Below are 21,218 nucleotides of genomic sequence, written 5' to 3' on the forward strand. Positions count from 1 at the left end.
CTATACTTTGCAGTCTGTCCCAATGAAATCAAACTGGACTTCTCAATCCACCACTGCAAATTGGTTAACTATTCACTCAACCTATACACTCATCATTGTGTTCTGCTTCATGATAGCTATTTCATTTTACATTTTATATAAAATTTGAAAAATGACTGCAATTTATAAAAATGAAAAAGTAAATTGTAGAAATACACCTTTTTGACCAGCAAAATTTTACTGAACAATCTCAGCAAATTTCATAATTTGTCTTTCAATATCACAGTCTTTTAGTGTCAATGAAAACAATAATTTATGAATTAAAACATCTTTTTTAACCTGACAGGAAAATATATAAGCACAATTTCTGGATAAAGAAAATGAGGTGCAGTTAGCAGTGCTCTCTCGGTGCTTCATTTTAAACAGTAAACACAGTACCAATCATCATTTTGATTCCAGTGAATAAAAAGTTAAGATTAAATTTATTAATCAACTTTGATGTCTGAAACCAAAATGATCTTTTAACAGCATTGCCCATTCTAAACAGCATTGTTGATTCTAAAAGGCTAATCATAATGCCAAATTTTGACCAAATGATAAAATGGCTCTGTTACCATGGTACCAGAGTCTGTCTTTTTGTTGGGTTTCTATTTGCCATAACAACCAAGGATTGAATTACATTTAAGAAGAAGTATACAAGGCTTGATGAAATTGAATATGGGGGATTAAGCATTTTTAAAGTGTGGGTTATAATTCCTTTTGCAACACAAGTTCTACTGCATAATTTGCAATGGCCTAAAAAGTTTTTAGCAACAAAATGTATTTTAAAAATATCATCATCCCTACATGTTACATTAACTGTAGACCACTTCAGCTTTTTATTAACATAGAAAAGTATAACTTTTCCCTAAAAACTGTAAATAGTGACCATATTTCAATCACAGCTGTCCTGAACTACTCTCATTATCAGCAGGACTTTGTGGTGTCACCTCTTTACTCTAACAGTAAAAACGGTGACAATGATATTCAAGAAGAAGGCTGGAGAACCTGAATCCAATTAGTGACAAAATCGACTTTTTAAACAAACACTGGATTTTTATAGTGTTTTCAGGTGCAAAACATCCATTACATAAGTTAAACAGCTGAGAGGACACAAACTGCCAACTTGCCAAGACTACTTTGTTCCATAGGATTTTGATCCCTTCTAACACAACAATGGCATATAAACTGAGCTATGAAGAATTATGTCCATATAAATGAAAACAAACGTAATAAACCTATAGGAAGTTTAAAAGTTTTGTTTTTGGCCGGGCGCGGTGGCTCAAGCCTGTAATCCCAGCTCTTTGGGAGGCCGAGACGGGCGGATCACGAGGTCAGGAGATCGAGACCATCCTGGCTAACAACGTGAAACCCCATCTCTACTAAAAAATACAAAAAAATAAAACTAGCCAGGCAAGGTGACGGGCAACTGTAGTCCCAGCTACACGGGAGGCTGAGGCAGGAGAATGGCGTGAACCCAGGAGGCGGAGCTTGCAGTGAGCTGAGATCCGCCCACTGCACTCCTGCCTGGGTGATACAGCGAGACCGCGAGACCCCGTCTCAAAAAAAAAAAAAAAAAAAAAAAAAAAAAAAAAAAGTTTTGTTTTTAAATATTCAAGTGTAATACTTCTGTGAAAGATTAAAACATACATTTCAACTCTGTTGGATGTGTCCATTTCCATTTACCCCTAACCTGCCATTAGTACATAGGTTTGCTAGGCTGCCAAATATCCCAACTAACTGGTCATGAAGAGAGATGATGTTATTAGTTGAAAGAAAAGCATGGATACCACGACATTTATCCAAATGGTATGAGACCCTATCTTTGCATCCCTGAAGTAAGAATGGCCACTTCTCCAATTAAATTGCTCTACACGAAAGCAGCACTGTCCGTGGAGAGTTACTTCAAATCTATAACATTCCACTACTACAGATACCAATTCAAAACTTTAAAAAAAATTCAGACCAAATCCATGTACCCGTGATCCTTTGTAAATCCTCAAACATAGAAATAATCCTAATTTTAATCAAGAATTATATTGGAATGAACTAAAGACATCTTTTAAAGTAATTTTAAGTGTACTCTTGTTTGCTATTACACTTCTACATAGATTATATAATATTGCTTACGGACATAATTTGATCAATAATATATAATAATGTCAATCACTACGGTGATCCAGAATCTTATTCTGGCTATGGAGGAAGCTTAATTATTAAGCAACATCTTCCTAAAAAGCTTCTGAATTTCTGATTCATAAGAAAAACAACACAAATGAAAAGAGTATCTCTAACTGAAATAACACTGAAGTTCAAGCTTGGGCCCCTCCTTTGTGTTCAACATAATTAACTCTTCAAGATGAAACATTTAGTCACATTAATAAATTACAGTCATCTTCAAGAAAACTCTGTGGGCAACTCTGGTGTTACAGTTGTGTATCTTGGATCCAACCTGGGGATGAAATCCTGAAAGTGTTTAGATGCACCAGTACCAAAAACATCAAGGACTTTTCGGTTCATGACAGCAAATCTGTAAAACAAAGAATACAGTAAACCAAGTATTAATATAGTTTATAAAATAATTCATTTTAGTTAACTTATCTTTTGTGGGATGGGAAAACAGAAAAGGCTAACATAGCAAAGGATCTAAATTCAATGGCAGATTCAAGTCACATGAATGCTTTTCTTCGAGATACACTGTCCCATATTTTACTTAAAGAGATAATCCCCAGATCTGAAACTGCAGAGATTACAATCATTATTTCAAACCCTTCTAGAATTCTTTCCACTAGACTGTATCAAATAGAAAATTAGGTTCATTATTATTTTTATGATGAATGAATTCACAGGAAACTAAACAAAAAATGAGCTAACATTACCAATGAGGCAAAAGCATTAAATGTAATTCCTCTCATAGTTGACATCTTAATGTCTCACAATCAAATGAAAACACATTCAAATGTGGAAATGTTTAATGACTAAAAGGCAAACAGCATACAGGTTTTCAAATGTCTAATAGACACAACACAGTAAAAACATACCCTAATGTTATCCATTACCTAACCTAAGATATATAACATTTTTCAAATACACAAATTTAGCTAATGTATAGGATAGACCTTCTGGGTCTCTGTGCTTATTCACAAGCATTTCCTTATTTCCTTTCTGGAGAAAACAGCTGAATGAAATTAGTTTTGAATCACTGGCCAGCACTATTCTGACAGCCTATAAATGTGACTTTGAGTACTTTTCCAAAGTAAGTTCCCTTCCAAAATAATCAACTAGTAAAACTCATTAATGTGCAGAAAACTAAATGACAAAAAAATGATTATACAATAATAAATAAAGGATCTACAGCGACACAGATAAGAGGGAAAGTTCTGAAGCCAGACTGCCTGATTTATGTTCCAGCTCCTTCATTTACTAACTGAGTGACTCTGGCAAGCTATCTAACCCCTTTGTACATTTTGGCTTCCTCATATGTAAAACAGGGATAATAATAGTACCTAACTCATAGAGTTAGGATTTAAGGATTAAATGCATATTTATGTATACATGTATATTGTATGTGTGCCTCTTAAAACCACACCTTGGACATTGTAAGCACTATACAAGTATTTGCTATTATTCTTAGTAATGACAGTAATATGTGCAATTTACCCAGTGCTACTATAAGCATCTTAATTTTCCTACAACCATACAATGTATGTATTATTGTTTCATTGTAGACAGAAAAAAGCTTACGCGCATGAGGGTAAATAATTTTCCATAGTAACACAGCTGAAGGTAGCAGAGCTGGACTCACATTTAGGTCTGCCTGACTCTAAAACCCATGCTCTTTCTATTAGGTCAAAATGCCTCCCAAAGAATTAGATTAAGATCAGGGGAGAAAACAAAACAAAGCAAAAATGATATGCAAGGTAGAGGAAAGTATACTTACAACAAGAAGCAATGCAATATGACTATTTCCAAAATGGAAATCAGTTAATTAAGTAGAGATGATCTTTAATGAATCTGTTTAATATTTTTAATAAAAAAGAAATGGCCAATGATTCAAACAGTCAGACTTAAGTATTTATGTAGCAATTAATCAGTAGTTAGCAAATCAACTTGATATTAATCTAGACCACTTAAAACATCTACATTATACAGGGAAAAGAATGGTCAGAATAATGATCACTCAAAAAACGCCCCATGTTATTCTTAGTAAGTTGCTCATATTTTATTTATATATAAATACCTACTTTACCACTGAAAGAATATTCCCTCAAAAAGATAAAACCACTAGCAATATTTTTAAGAAAACTGCTTAGTCACTTACTTGCCCTTGGTGAGTCTTAAAAGGAACTTCCAGTAAGATGGTCTCAAAGTCTGAACTTCCATGACAGCCTAAGAATATTAAATTTGAGAATTCTTTTAGTAAGTATAAATGAAAACTGAAAGTGATGAAATACACAAAGGTGTATTGATGTTTAAGCTGGTAACTATCAAGAATCTTCATAAATATGCCTTCAAATAAAAATGTTGCTTTTGGCCGGGTGCGGTGGCTCACACCTGTAATCTCAGCACTTGTGGAGGCTGAGGCAGGCGGATCACCTGAGGTCAGGAGTTCAAGACAAGCCTGACCAACATGGAAAAACCCCGTCTCTACTGAAAATACAAAAATTAGCCAGGCATGGTGGTGCATGCCTTTAATCCCAGCTACTTGGGAGGCTGAGGCAGGAGAATCACTTGGACCCAGGAGGCGGAGGTTGCAGTGAGCTGAGATTGCACCACTGCACTCCAGCCTGGACAAGAGCAAAACTCCATCTCAAAAAAAAAAAAAAAAAAAAAAAGTTGCTTTTGAAGTAATAATTAAGTGAATAGTCATTATCAGGAAGGATTTACTGAGATATTGATACTTCATTAGTTTTAATGAGTTTTTCAACCTGGCAGCATTTTGTGAGAAAGAGCAAATAAAAGTTTTTCCAAAAATTTTAAAACAGCCCTAACACCATTAATGTCAATAATAATGGTTACAGAATGTAGAGATTGAGCAATGCTTATATGAAACTAGTTCTTCCTCATCCTCATTCTGAATATTGGAGAAGTGCAATTATTTGTATTCATGCCTATGACTATTAACAGCATATCCCTATTATCCTTTTTTTTTTTTTAATCAAAGGGAAGGATAATTAAATTGGGGCATTCTTCCCAAGGTACTGGAATAATAATTTACTTATAAATTGTAGTCTATTAAAACCTAAAAATTGGTGTACTCATAGAAAGGACCTAGCCCATTAAGTTAACATGTTTAAAGATCAGAAGCCTGCAAGCTATCTTGCTGAAAACAAAAAACAAAAAACAACAAAAAAAAAAGCTTAAAATGTAATACTGTAAATAGAAATGTTCCCAGAGTTTGTTTTTCTCCCATTTGATTAATGTACATTAGAAACAGGAATCATTCAATTTCTCATTTCAAAAAGCTATACTTACTGCCTGGAAGCAAATTGCTGTAGAGATGGAATAGATGATAGTATCTGCGTGAGGAAAATAGGGAACCTTCCCTGCTTCAATGCCTTTGAAATACATTGTCTGCAAAACAAGCATAAGAAAAGAGTTATAAAGAAAAAACCTCAGCATTAAAAACATAATTGAGCATTGTGCTCCCTGCCTACAACTATGTTTTCTACCTTTCTGAATCCTAATACTCCCTTCAGAGCTCAAACCATGTCACATTTTTCATAATGATGTTAAGGGTCAGCCCTTCCCTTTCCCTCACTGTTTTGCTCCAAATCCCAGCTTCAAGCAGTAATACTTTTCTGTAAATTCAGGAACATTTTATTGCTGCTTTTTAAATGATATTTACTCTTCAATGCTTTCTGTACAGTGCTCATGTGCTCTCTTCCCTGATAGATCTGTTCATCCTTCATTAATTTATTCAGTAAACATTTAACGGTGTCTACATGCTGGGCATTGTTCTTCACAAAATAAAGAATATAAACAGGATGAGAACTCAAAAGAAGTCACTGACAGGTGGCAACAACCTTCTCTTCTTCAACTTTGCATGGTCTTCAATACCTACCCCAGACCATGGCTTTAAAATACTTGCTAAGTAAATATGACTCTTTTAAAATTATATCCCAACTGAATTGCCATAAAAAGAATCCTCAAGATCTATATAAGCTACCATAACCAAAGAGCAAAGCAACAAAGGAAATGATAAGGTGAATACTTTACATACAAATCAATCCAAAAGTATATACTGAGGATTAAATGTACATAATATGTGTAAGAGACTGGGATATATGAGAATTGCAAGATATATACCAAGTTATAATCTATTTTGGAAACAAGATAAATAAATATACTTTGGCCATTATTTTGGAAAAAAAAATGTAACAGTATATTGCAAGATACAGATATATTGTGCTGTATTCATGTTGAAGAAAATTTAATTCAGATGTGGTAGAACTGCATCACAGAAATGTTAAGTGAAATAGCTATTTCCCAATAGATAGAATAACTGTGTTTCTAATTATTTATAATAAAATTCATTTAATAAACCAGATTCTAAGTTAATGAAGGATAGAAACCATATCCTACACTCTATATTCTTTCCAGTATGTAGCACAGTAATGAGAACATAATATATACTAAATAAAAATATGCATTTGACTCAGAGGTTCCTAGAAAACAATGGTCTATACAGTTGATCTTTATATCATTTTCACTGTACAGTAACAGAGCATTTTAATATAAAATTAACTTCAATCATAGAAAAATGATTGTCTATTACAACACAGCAATGAATTCCACAAAAGGATATAGCAAGCTTAAATTTCTAATCTCCCTAATTTTTTTTTTAAAAAAAGTCTGCACCAGCACAGTTTGTATGCCAGTTTCTTTTGCCAGGATCAGATATTGCCTGATGACACAAGAAAGGGAGAGATACCATTGCTTGCCTTAAAAAACTCTGGCCACTTAGCTGTAAAACACCTTTAATAAACTAGATCTCAATATTGGTTTCCTCTTGTGTTAAAGAATATATTTTTGCCACCTAAGGATTATTTTCTTTCTCTCAGTTCCCTTTTCCTCTCCATTAGCAAGTCTTGTCAACTCTACTCCTAAACATACACCAAACCTGTGTAGTTCTCTCCATCTCTGCTGCTACCATCCTGGTGCAAGCCACCATCTCCTGACAGAGACTAACTGTTCTCTCAGCTTCGGTCCTGCCTCTCTCTATATAGTAGCCAGAATGCTCTTCTTAAAATGTGAATTAAATACTGCATTTCCATGCTTAAAACTCTTCGGTGGTTTCCAGTGCACTGAGAAAAAAAATAAATTATTTACCCCAGCTTTTAAAATCCTACATGATCTGGCTCCTTCTTGTCCTCCTGATTTCATGATGTATATATTCTCTCAATCTCTCTCTCTTTCTCTCTCTCTCTCCTCTCTCTCTCTCTCTCTCTCTCTCTCTCTCTCACACACACACACACACACACACACACACATACACAAGCACATATTTGGGTAAAGCAAGTAATTAAATAAGTTAAATAAAATCTATATTCTTAACTTTGAATTAGAAATATCAATATGCTCCAAATGTATTTTCTGTCTCTAAAAAGAAAGGGGAGGGAGATTCTCTAGCTCCGTTCACTGCGAAAGGCAAGAATCAGTAACTAGCCTGGGAGCAAATAACCTCTAGTACCCGGACTGAAATCTTTAAATACCATTTCCCACTAAAACAAAGTAGGAGCCATTATAGAGAAGACTGATTTTATGTCTGAGGCAGAAAATGTCCCAGATGAGCCTGGAATATATTGTCTTACAGCAAGAAAGCTATCAAAGATAATGGCGTTATGTTACAACAAACAGGAGTCAACTTAAGGAAGCTCTCATGGCCAAATATGGGAACAATCTGAGCATAATGATTGCAATGGGTTAAAATAAATCATATATGTTAAACTCCAAATCTTCATAATGATACTTTAAAAATAAAGACTCATCAGTCAACTTTGCAGGATGCTAACGTACTAACTCATTCTAAACACTGATAATTAAAAATGAAGTAATCAAGCATTTTATTTTGACTTCCCAGAACAACATATTTCAGAGTAACCAAACAGTTGAAAACGAAAACTGCTTTTAGAACAATTTCAGCTAATAAACACAGAATAAACAATAATAGTATTTTTCATCATTTTACAACTCTTAATGAAATAATAAATCCCAGTGGTTATTAACAGCTGCTAAAACTACTAGCTAAAAGGCTACTGGGGAACCTTATGTTGGCTCTGTCAACACCTAAGCCCACTGATCAATCTTAGCATTACAATAAGAGAGACAACCAGACATTTTTGTGCCTCGTCATGCAATTGAAAGTTCACATACACAGTAAATGTGAAGTATGTCTGTTACCACCTATAAAAATTTAAACCTGAATTTGCTTAGGCCTCAAGATCTAACAATTTTAAAAATTCATGAGTTAAAGAAACATGTTAACAACAGTGAGGATGCAATCAGCAAAATTCAGAATTTGGGAAATTTCCTGAACTAATGACCTACATCTTCAACAAATAAATGTCAAGGAAGGAGGAGGAGGAGGAAGAAAAGCTGTAGCAGCAGTAGTAGGGGGGTAACTATTATAAACTAAAAGAAACTTTGTTTGGAACTTGATTAAAATAAAATGATTGTAAAAAGACATTTATAAGATAATCAGTGAAGACATAAACTCTAATTGGATATATTATATTACTATGGAATTACTGGGAGGGTTTTAATGTATGATAATGGTACTGTGGTATTGTTGATTTGTTTATTTTGAAGAAGCCTTTAGCCTTTAATCTTTAAGGAGTCTTTACTCTGAGATTTTTTAAAGGATGAAATGATACAATGTCTGGGATTTGCTTTAAAACAATTCGGTACCTGTGGGGTTGAGGAGTGTAGATGAAAGGAGACTGGGCAAATGCTGGTAACTGTTGAATCTGCATGATGCGTGCATGAAGGTTAATTACACTACTCTTTCTATACTTAATGTATATTTGAAAATAACACACATACACAAAGAAAAACACAGGGGAATCAACTATGCAAATACTTTTAGAGGATTAAAATTTACTTTTGCCATTGGGATATATATTTGCTGTTAACACAATCAGCAGCTAAAAGCTTTATATTCTTTGGAACTTTTCATGCATAAAAATTTTGCTTACCTCTACCAATTTGGATGCTAAATACATGGAAATTGTTGTGCTTTTATAAAACATCATTGATATACCTGCCAAAAATCCTGAAACAAGAAATAAGAAATAACTGATAAGATTGCAAAGTGTTTATTATTATGTCATCAGAAATGTAAATTCAGTTACACAGAATCAGCACTACCTCTTGTTACAACACAATCAAGGACAGTAATACACCAGATGACATTAAAATGGGGTGAGTTATTACTGCATATTTTATTTAAAAATTGATATTCAGAGTTAGAAATAAACAGTTCTGATTTATGTATAACAAGAAGCTTTACATTTCTATTTTAACTTTAAAGAGGAGTGGTCTTGCCAAATACAATTGAAAAAAAATAATTTTTCAAAGCCTTTTGGTATCATTTCGATTTTAAGTGGAAATATTTATTCATATATTCTTCTAATATTAAATAATTCAAATAATTTTTAGTGCTATCAATACTTCTCTCCATAGCACTGCTTTCATTCATTCTATAAATGGAAAACCAAGGCCAGGGGAAGAGAGGAGGTGTCGAATACTAATAACTAAGATTATTCCTAAAAAATACCTGATAAATTATCTATTTAATTTAATAATATATTACACAAGGAAAATAAAATTTAGATTTTTTAATAAAATGATTAAGGTCCTTTAAAAAGTTATTATGAAAATATATGCCATTTTCCCATGGTAAAAATAGAATTTTCAATGAAATCTACTTGAACTTCCATTAATCACTTATATGGTAACTATAAGGCTTTACGTTCTTTTATGACACATTCGCTAGGATTTATGGCCTGTAGCAGGACAGATATCCAAGTCATTATACTGCCAACTCAAAACATCAGATGGCAACAGTGCCTTAATATGTTAAACATCACAAAGTATTGGACAAGTGCCTCAACTGGGATTCTATTACAATAGAGAAAGGAAGATCCATAGAAATTGGATGAATTGGATGGTATTTCTAATTCATTCCTACTACTGATTAATACAATAATAACCATTCATTTTTTATTATTGCTTTACCAGCTATAATAGCATGTAGTTCATCATCTAAGTTTCTGATCCAGCGCAGGAAGCAACTAGTACCCTAGTTAAGGAGAAAATACAATGACTTCAGTTATTTCATTTCTAGAAACAAAAGCATAAAACGAAAACAACTATAACAAATCAATTCATCAGATTACCTTGCGGGTCAATTAGTGATCTTATCTAAATCAAACTGAATATGTGATTGGAAAAATTATGAAAAATAATATTTTATAAAGTTATTACTCTGGATAGACTCTATTAAGAAATTACACATAATATTTTTATTGCACTGATTTTTCAAAATAAATCCATAAATTCCACTTTTGCCTAGCTATCGAATGCTAGGAAAAGCATCATTCCCATTTTAACAAGAACAAAATGCTGGTTAAACAAGTCTGTCAGGCCACAATTCTATACCCAGAGAAAATATTTCTCAAAACTGAAGATGAAACAAATATTTTTTTCCAGACAAATAAAAGCTGAGGAAATCCATCACCAGTAGATCTGAGCTCACACAAATGTTAAAGATAGAAGGAATATGACACAAGACAAAAATTTAGAACTATGAAAAGAAATGCAGAGTTCTGGAAATAGAAAAGTGAAGGTAAATTTAGAAGACATATTTTTCTTATATTTACTTGCATGAAAAGTTAATTAACTATCTAAAATAGGGGTCAGCAAACTATGGCTCACTAGCCAAATCTGGCCTGCCACTTGTTTTTATATGGCTCAGGAGCTAATAATCATTTTTACAGTCCTAAATAAATGAAAAATAAATCAAAAGAATGACAACATTTTACAACGTGAAAATTATACGAAGTTCTAATTATAGTGTGATAAAGTTTTACTGAAACACAGCCACACTCATTCATTCATATATTGTCTATAGCTGCTTTCACACTGTAACAGCAGAGGTGGGTAGTTATGACAGAGACCATATGGTCACAAAGCCTAAAAGAGTCATGATCTGGCTCTTCACAGAAAAAGTGTGCTGACCCCTGATCTAAAACAAAAATAGTAACAATATATTGTGGAGTGTATAACACATATAAAAATAAATGAGATATGTTAAATTCTATAACAAAGGATGGGAAGGAGACATTCAAAGTACAGTGTTGTAAGGTCTGCCACTGTATGTGAAGTAGTATAACATTACTTGAAGATTGGCTGATACATTAAAAATGTGTATTATAAAATGTTAAGGCAGCCACTAAATGAAAGCAAGCACAAATAATAACGCAATCATGAAGATAGAATAGAGCCATAGTAAAATACACAATCAATCCAGAAGGCCAAAAAAGAAAAAAAAAAAAAGAAGAAAAAAAAAGGAACCAACACAAAACAACATGAAAGTAGGTTTAAACTCAATCATATCATAAACTATATATCTTTACATATAATACATTATATGTAAACAGTACAAACATGCCAATTAGAAGATAGAGATGATCAGATTCTATAAGAAAGGGCCAACTCTCTGCAGCCTAAAAGAAACCAGTTTTTCAAATGAAGACAGAAAAATTAAAGTGAAAGAATGGAAACATTATTACATCAAACGATAATTTTAAAAAGTTGAAGTAGTTATATTAATATTAAATGTAGACTATAAAACAATGAATATTACCAGAGATAAAGAAGAACCTTACCAAATTTTTTTAAAAGGGTCAGTTCACCAAGAAACAGAAAAAACAAGGTTTATTTGCCTGCCCTTCTCTTAACATTCTTACAAAGATACTATAGCATGGGCAATTTGTTTTTGAAAAATCACATACAGTTTTTGAACACACCACATGAATATTTTCTGAAATTTTCTGACCCAGTTGTATTTTTGTTAGTTTAATACCATTTGTTCGTATTACCTAAGTAAATAAATAGTAACAGAAATGAAAAATTAAAAAGCCAAACAAAACACACTCTGAGATATGCTAGATGGTAGGGAATAACCAACCTGGGGCTAAAAATGTTGGAGATAATCCACATGTCAACAGTTAAGAGTTTATGTTAAGAATAAATACAAATGCTGTAACATGAGAAATTTTTTTTAATGTGAATATAAACATGCAATTATCAATAATCTGTCCTTAACTCTTGTATATTCAAATACATTAGTAATGCTTCCTAGTCAAACCATACTGAAAATGTTTTTAACATTAGTAATATTTCATAACAAGTGATTCATTATCTATGGTTTATTATTCCTCCTTTCCTTTTCAAAATATTTTATCCATACCTATCTTGTATGTATAAATTTTTACAGAAAATGACACTGACCATGTTACTTACCCTAAATAATTCTAGAATTCAGTTTTCCCATCATTAATTTTATTTGAGTTTAACAACAAAAAGTGTGTATATGTGAATGTGTATATATATACACATATACCCACAGAATATATATCTTTTTCAATATATTTATTAAAATATACATTAAAGCTTATTCAAAGAAATAAAATATGAATAAAATATGTATTTTTTTTGGGGGGGGGGACAGAGGCAAGGTAGACAAATCCGATCTATGAAAATGTACACTCCTTTAATGTCCTTAATTCATTAGTCAGATATATTGGAATGTCTGCTGCATGTTCCTGCAAAATGAGCCACAATCCCTGTGCTCAAACATATATCTTTTTTTTTTTTTTTTTTTTTTTTTTTTGAGACAGAGTCTCGCTCTGTCACCCAGGCTGGAGTGCAGTGGCACGATCTTGGCTTACTGCAAGCTCCACCTCCCGGGTTCACGCCATTCTCCTGCCTCGACCTCCCCAGCAGCTGGGACTACAGGTGCCCACCACCACACCCGGCTAATTTTTTTTGTATTTTTATTACAGACGGGGTTTCACCGTGTTAGCCAGAATGGTCTCGATCTCCTGACCTCATGATCCGCCCACCTTGGCCTCCCAAAGTGCTGGGATTACAGGTGTGAGCCACTGCGCCCGGCCACACATATCTTTTATAGAGTAAAATTACGGCAAAAGTGAGCAATTTGTGATTGTAGATTAACAAAAAAAAACCAAAAAAACAACAAATCAATTTTTTTCACAGTCATACAGGCTGGGAGTTCAAAGATCAAGGTATGCTCAAGGTTTGCTCCTCCTGAGGCCTCTCTTCATGGCTAGCAGATGGCCACCTTCTCCCTGTGTCCTCGTGTGGTCATTCCTCTGTGTGTGTACGTGTTCTAATCTCTTTTTTGTTTTTTAATTGCAACTTTTTTTTTTTTTTAGACTTGGGGGATACATGTGCAGGTTTGTTATGGGGTATAAGGTGTGGTGCTGAGGTTTGGGGTATGATTGATCCTGATACCCAGGCACTAGTTTTCCAATCCTTGCCCTGCTCCCTCCCTCCCTCCCTCCTCTAGAAGCCCCCAGTGACTTCTGTTGTTATCTTTATGTCCATGTGTTAGGTCAACATTAATTAACACATTTTACCATTTAGAGACTATATTCAGATTAAGAATCTTTTAAGTGTTTAATAAAATACGATTTACACACTAGTGACTCCATTATGCAAAAGGCCATCACTTAAAGTTGCAGAGTACTAGGTTAAGAATGATCTCCACATATATGTTTAGGTGTGGGCACTTTTATAGGAACATACAGAATGGGGTGGAAGACTGTGAACTCTGGTTATTTGAGACTGTGTAGTAGCAACTGGGAGTGGGTGGAAGAAGGAATATAAGTCATTGCTTATATAAGTTACAACAGAAAATTCTCACCGATTCTATCAAGTGTTTATTTCAGCTAGAAAGATCTGAAATACATTTAAACTAATAACCAGGCAGTAAATATGATTTAAAAAACAAACCAGGCATATTAATATCATTTTTGATGCTAGAAATATCCAAAAAATTCATATTTTCTGAGTGTCTATGTACTGAAAAAGAAAATGAGTCTGACAATGTTTAATACCATATCTAAATGCAAACATGTCTACACATTCAAGCATATTAAATAATATTTTAAAAGAAGAAATTTCTGCACCCTCATTTCCCAACACATTGTATAGATTTGGTTATGTTCAAGATATCTATGAATATTCCAGAAAGAAGCATTAAAAAAATAAGTGAACTAAGGCCATCTCTCATTCTAACAATAGCAATGTTATTTATTTCCCATTTTTCTTTCCTCTTCTAAAAGCCTTACCTTGTATATACTAACAAAAGAGCCAAGAAAAGCTCCAAGCTGGAAGTTTTCTTTATTGTAGAAGAGAGAAAGTAGCCGAGATGGCTGTGTAAATAGATGCCTAAATGCAGAGGGGATTCGGAGGCAGCACTGGATCAAGTACCCCACGCTAAACATTCTGATGAAACCCTAGAGGAAATTTGGAGGAAAATCTGATTTACAAACAAATTTTGAAGTTTTTCATAGAATATAAATTTTACCATCTCCAAATAGAAACAAGACAAAACAAATTTAATCTAAGTTTATAGCACAGCAACTTTCAAAATAAAGCCTTAAAACCTCAAACAATAATTTTAAAACAATTACCTTAAAAATAAGAGTGAAGTCTTAGAATGAGTTTACTTTCTTTGATTTACAAAGACTTAAAAAGTCTCACAAGCACTGGCCAAGCTTGCCTATGCACGAGAATTCCATTTCTTGACATTTTGTTGACAATAATCAGGATTTTAAATTCCGAAACCACAAATGAGTTTTACATACAAAAGCACTAAAATTCCAAAAACTACTTAATAAAACCAAATGCTCTTGAAAAATGTTAACAGAAAACTACTCTTAATGATTAGCACGAGTAGGGATTATTTTCATAGAAAAATATTTTCATTATTTGTTAAGACTTTTTGTGCTAACTTTTAAAATGGTCAGGTAAGAAGAACTTCCAAGGGGCAGGGAGTGCATAATTATATCTAGGTTTTCATTCCTGTGCTCCACTATGTCGGGCTAAAACATCTCTAGTGAGTAGTAGCTTTAAGGTATATTAAATTAAACTTGAAAAAGCAAACCTACTACAAATTTACTGTTAACATTTCTCTGTATTTCCTTCAACTGTCCATAATGCAAAAGAGATCTGGAGAGGATGACTATTATTGGTCAATTTCATTTCCATATTTATGAAGATGAATTTTAGATGTCTGAGACACTATAAGTAATTAATATTAAACTGAAAAATTTCAATTAGCACAAAACATTAACAAAAAGAATAGTATTTTCTATACAGTTCAACCAATACATTGTTAATACCAGTGTCCCATCCTCCTCCTCTCTAACTCCGACTGGAATGGGAAAATATTTACACTCTTAGCAGTGTATGCCCAAAAGTCAGGTTTGTATTTCCTGGACTACAGATTTCTTTTCTAGAAAAAAAATTAATTACTATGAGGAAACACTGGTTAATTTACCTGAAACTACCTAATACCTTATTAAAACACAAAATCAAATTGTCCAATCAATTACTGTGAATTCTCAAGCATCTGCTTAACTGAAATTGCCTAGTATTTGTTAAATGAATGAAATGGTCACACTTCTATCTTGCCACTGATAACCTTATAATGATAATCTAAGGATTTAGGAATTATAATTACATTACAATCTTTTTTTTTTTTTTTTTTTTTTTTTTTTGAGGCGGAGTCTCGCTCTGTCGCCCGGACTGCAGTGCAGTGGCCGGATCTCAGCTCACTGCAAGCTCCGCCTCCCGGGTTTACGCCATTCTCCTGCCTCAGCCTCCCGAGTAGCTGGGACTACAGACGCCCGCCACCTCGCCCGGCTAGTTTTTGTATTTTAATAGAGACGGGGTTTCACCGTGTTAGCCAGAATGGTCTCGATCTCCTGACCTCGTGATCCGCCCGTCTCGGCCTCCCAAAGTGCTGGGATTACAGGCTTGAGCCACCGTGCCCGGCCCAGTCAGGGTATCTTTATACAGGCTGTTGTGATTCCTCCCTGAGTCCTACTAAAGTTGCATTACATAGAGGCCAGAGGGAAGTGCAGAGTGAAAATAGGTTAAGAGACTGATTCGCCCATTCGGGAGCTGGGGTTTTAATTCTGTGTTTTCAGTGTGGTTATTCATCTCTTATTTCTTTACCTATGTTACCTTTCCATAGGTCTCTTTTTTTTATACTATTTTCAAGAGAACTATTCATCCACCCATTAATGTACTTAGAAAATACTTGCTGAATGCCTGTTATGTGCCAAACATTACACTAGATGCTGGGGATAACAGTGACGAGGAGGACACAGAGTTCTTGCCTTCGTGGAGCTTTCATGTTCATTAGTGGAAAAGAAAATAACTGAGTAAACAAATACAAAAGATTATAATAAATGTTATGAAGGAAGTAATCAAGACACTAGGATAGACATTAACAGGGCAATCTATATTAGATTAAATGTTAAGGGCAGACATGTAAATGATGTGACATTTAAATAGAACCAAAAGAGCAGAAGTTAGCATGAGAAAAACATTTCAGACAGCTCAGACAGAAAATATAAAGCCAATTAAGAGGCTGGTAGGTGTAAGGAACCAAGAAAAAGTTAGTGTGAATGGAGTACAGAATGTTGAGGACAATGTAATTAATATGAGTATTTACTCAGGGATGTGATTTAACATATGGTGTAATTAAGTTTTTGAAATAATGAGGTTCATTGTCAAAAAATTTCACTACCATGTTTATGGTTTAAATTCCTTACTCACAGGTCTCCAAATAGTTTTACATTCATGGATATAATATAGTATTCCAATTTATACATAAATTGCCAAGTTTACAGTACTGGTACACATTTGAAAGAATCACTAGTTTTTTATTGCTTGGAAATTCTCACTTTCTCATACAATTTTTTTTAATATTATCTCCCCCACTCCAAATTTCTCAAATACCTCTGATTTAATCCAAATACTTCTCTTAGATCCCCATCTAAAGTTTTCCTTTGAACTCCAATCATGTTTAATTGGAAGGAATAATAAATCCAGGTACCAGCTGACTTGGACTGCCAGCAATGTTACTTTTTTTTTTTTTTTTGGCCACTTTAAACTGAGGCAGGAAATCAAATTTGGAAAGAGTGTCAGAAAGTATTGCACAACTGAGGAACAAAACAAAACAAAACCCTACTGTTTTATCCTTGGTCATTCTGGGGAATTGTGAAGCTAAGTGTGGGCTGGGCAAATGGTACCATCAACACTGGGTCACAGATGTTTACCTTCATGAGCACTAATGTGGGACAGTTCCTCCTTTCTAGAGTAACCATAAAGGAGCTGTCTTTTTGGGTGCTGCACAACTCTGCTCTTCTCATCATCAACTGAGCAGAGACTAAAATTGCAAGAAGAACATAAACTTTCCACATCACTGGAACTGTTAGAGCACCATTCAAAACTAAGGAACTTGGCCGGGCGCGGTGGCTCACACCTGTAATCCTAGCGTTGTGAGGTCAAGGCAGGCAGATCACCTAAGGTCAGGAGTTCAGGACCAGCCTGGCTAAAATGGTGAAACCCCGCTTCTACTAAAACACAAAAATCAGCCAGGCATGATGATGGGTGCCTGTAATCATCCCAGCTACTCGGGAGGCTGAGATGGGAAAATTGCTTGAACCCAGGAGACGGTGGTTGCAGTGAGCCAGGATCGCACCACTTTACTCCAGCCTGGGTGGCTGAGCAAGACTCCGTCTTTAAAAAAAAAAAAAAAAAAAAAAAACTAAAGAACTTGCAGCAGGTGGTGCCACCTGTGCCACGCTGACTGCAAAGAAAATAACTTTCTTCCCAGAAGTGGTGGTGATGGGGGAAGGGAGGAGGGACAACACAACGGCAGGCGAGGAGGGAGAGACACGCTAGTACACAAGTCCACTAGGGAGTCAGGAAATTATGCCAGGCATAGTTAGCTCTCTTAATGTAGAGCAACTGTGGACATGCTCCAGTTACCTCAATGGCTTAAAAAAAAAAAAAAAGTAATAGTTTTACAAGTCCAAAATTAAATGCCATTGTACCAGACTGGGTACAGTGCATACAGTGTATGTGTGTGAGTGCTGATCCAGCTAGCACACAGCACAGTCTGGGAGTCCTGTTCTAGGATGTAATTCTAAAGAGGATACATTACAAAGTACAAATTTTAATGACTTTATGTTTCCTTGTTGTTATCCCATCTTATCTTCTATATCGTAAGTTTTAAGTAAGCCAGTTTTTAAGTAAGCTAATTTTTAAATTATTTAAGGACCTGGTAAGTGAATACTGAAAGCTAAATCATCAGCTATTGTCATAAATTTCTCATCTCTTGAAGTCAAATTCAAAGAATGATAGCAGTTATTAATGTCAACTTTTCCATTTACTTTTAAATTATTTCTAAATAAGTAAGTTATTTCTATACCCATTCCCTATTGTTAATAAAGTACATACTTCCATATACTTACTTTAATGCAATAAGAGATGCAATTATCTTCATAATGTTTGCAACATCTATGCCTTGGTCCATGTTTGCATCTGAAATTGAACCCAAAAAAAGTAAACTAATTATAATTAAAGTGTGTATATCCATGTGTTCGTATATGTTTGTGGATCTGTTTAAAGCTTTCTAACCAAGAAAAACAAAGGAAAAAGAGAAGAAAACATCACTCACTTCTTTTTTCTTTTTTGAGACAAAGTCTCGTTCTTGTACCCCAGGTTGGAGTGCAATGGTGCAATCTCAGCTCACTGCAACCTCTGCCTCTCAGGTTCATGACATTCTCCTGCCTCAGCCTCCCAAGTAGCTGGGATTACAGGTACCCGCCACCACGCCCAGCTAATTTTTGTATTTTTAGTAGAGATGGGGTTTCACCATGTTGGTTAGGCTGGTCTCGAACTCCTGACCTCAGGTATCTGCCCACCTTGGCCTCCCAAAGTTCTGGGATTACAGGTATGAGCCACCGTGCCACTCACTACTTCTAAATATGTGTCACTTTTGGTGTTTTAGGACATACAGAGGCAAGAACAACAGATATTTTTGCTTTTTCTACTTGCTGCTTACCTTTTGATACATTGTATAAACTATCTGACTGCAGTCAAAATACTTGAATATGGACTACAGAAACCACCGTTAGGTATTTGTGATTAAATATGAAAAAATACGTATATATTATGTATATACTCTGCCAAGTCTTTTGGAAACTTTAAATTGCTTATTGTAGAGTATAATGGTAATAAATCATCCATGAAGTCAACACCTGAGCAAAAGTCATAATGAGAATGTGCTCAGGTTACAGGAATTTATACTTAATTAGATTTGAGAGAAAACATCTGGAAAAGAAACATGATATAGTATTAGGATTCAAAATTCAGTTGAAATAAATAAAGAAATAGAGATCATGTGGTAATTAAAAAGTAGTTAATTTGTGATTTAACTGTAAACCACTTAACCCTCTAGTGTTTAATAAATATTTCTGCTGGGAGGACTACTGTTCACAATGCACTCATTTTAATTATTTAGCATGTTGAATCCAAGACTATTTATTCACCCTAGGCATAAAAAAGTAAGTAGAATATCTAACATGGTTCTAACTCTCCCTCTCTCTTTGAGGGTTCATGTTCCAAAATAAGCGGTCTTTATAACTTCTTTCAGACTGTAGCTAATTAATTATTTTCGTGGTTGAACCACATGAATGTTTTCCTGTTTATAACAATAACTTGTAGAGCAATGTTCTGGCTCTGCACCTCTCCAATCCCATTCGCAAATTGATTAGCAAGACCTTTACAGAAATCCAATTCTGCACTACAGCTGGAGTATACAGCCTTTCCTAGTCAAGGGTGACAGCAACAGTTCAGTTCACACTGGCCATAGCCCTTATATCTTTAGAATGCTAAGGTATATCTGGCCATGTGAAGCTGCTGAGTGATTAAAGTTGGAGGCCTGAAAAGCAGTGAATAAGAGAAAGGCTGCCTTATGCAAGCCATCACTCTTCACACTTTTAAGTGCCCCCTTCAAAGACATTTCTCAGCCACTGCTACCAGAACTACACTGAAATTGTTAAGCTTCCTTTGTTTTTTGGGGTTTTGGTGTTTTTTTTTTTTTAAGAGATGGGAGTCTCACTCTGTCACCCAAGCTGGAGTACAGTAGCATGATCATAACGATCATAGATCACTGCAGCCTTAAACTCCTAGGCTCAAGCAATCCTCCCACCTCAGCCTCCTGAGTAGCCAGGACTACAGGCACATGCCACCATGCCTACCTAATTTTTAAATTTTTTTTAGAGACAGGGTCTTGCTATGTTGTCTAGGCTGGTCTCAAACTCCTGGCCTCAAGTGATTCTCCTACCTCAGTCTCCCAAAGTGTTAGTTTTACAGGTGTGAGCCACCATGCCTGGCCTAACCTTTCTTTGCTAGTGAAGTTAAATCCTGATATCAACTGTACTGTCAATTAGTCTTTCTTAGTCACTCATAAATGGCTTCCCAGGACCTGGATTGCCTGTCTCCTGTATTATTTGCTTTGCTTCTGTATTATTCTGCATCTGCTTTCACACCAGTGGACCCACTGAGGCTACTCCGATAGATTCTGTCATGACCTGATCAGTTCTGATGCCCAAGGCATCATTTACCCATATAATTCATTCTCTGCATTCCCCTCTGATTCCCGTTGAAATTATTTCCATTAATAGGATCCTTTCTCCCTTTTCTGCACTGAGGTAACCCATAACTATTTTTGAACTTGTTTAATAAATTCAACTACCATAATTATTCCTGTTATCTTCTAGATGTATGTTAAGATGAAGACAAAACGTTTAAATTCAATAAAAATCTGAGTACCCTCCCTGTGCTCATATTTTATGTCAGGCAAGTTCATAGATGTTATCTCATTTAATGCTCACAGCAACTCTTAATAGAGATTATTAATCCCAGTTAACAGACAAGAAAACGGAAATGCACAATGGTTAAATCTCTCGTCCAAAGTTACAATGCTGGTAGAGGGAAAATAAGAGTGAAACATAGGTTTTCTAATTTATTAAGGGACCTCAGCTTCCTATAACTCAATGGTCCCCAACTTTTTTGGCATCAGG

General features: G+C 34.7%; 1 protein-coding gene across 4 annotated transcripts in view; it reads right to left on the reverse strand.

Annotated features, from left to right (window-relative positions):
* Positions 1-1,608: 1,608 nt before the first annotated feature.
* Positions 1,609-21,218, reverse strand: part of TMEM135 (transmembrane protein 135) — a 264,255-nt gene continuing 244,645 nt past the window's right edge. For all 4 annotated transcript variants that reach the window (XM_010356031.2, XM_010356030.2, XM_030918487.1 and 1 more), the window contains 7 exons: positions 18,603-18,672; positions 14,400-14,567; positions 10,258-10,321; positions 9,216-9,292; positions 5,494-5,592; positions 4,340-4,407; positions 1,609-2,548 (listed from right to left, as the gene is read on the reverse strand). In XM_010356031.2, the coding sequence (XP_010354333.1) occupies positions 2,416-2,548; positions 4,340-4,407; positions 5,494-5,592; positions 9,216-9,292; positions 10,258-10,321; positions 14,400-14,567; positions 18,603-18,672 (679 nt within the window). In that variant the 3' untranslated portion in view covers positions 1,609-2,415. The remainder of the gene's footprint in view (positions 2,549-4,339; positions 4,408-5,493; positions 5,593-9,215; positions 9,293-10,257; positions 10,322-14,399; positions 14,568-18,602; positions 18,673-21,218) is intronic.

Source organism: Rhinopithecus roxellana, chromosome 15, assembly GCF_007565055.1.
Source record: "Rhinopithecus roxellana isolate Shanxi Qingling chromosome 15, ASM756505v1, whole genome shotgun sequence".
NCBI lineage: Eukaryota > Metazoa > Chordata > Mammalia > Primates > Cercopithecidae > Rhinopithecus > Rhinopithecus roxellana.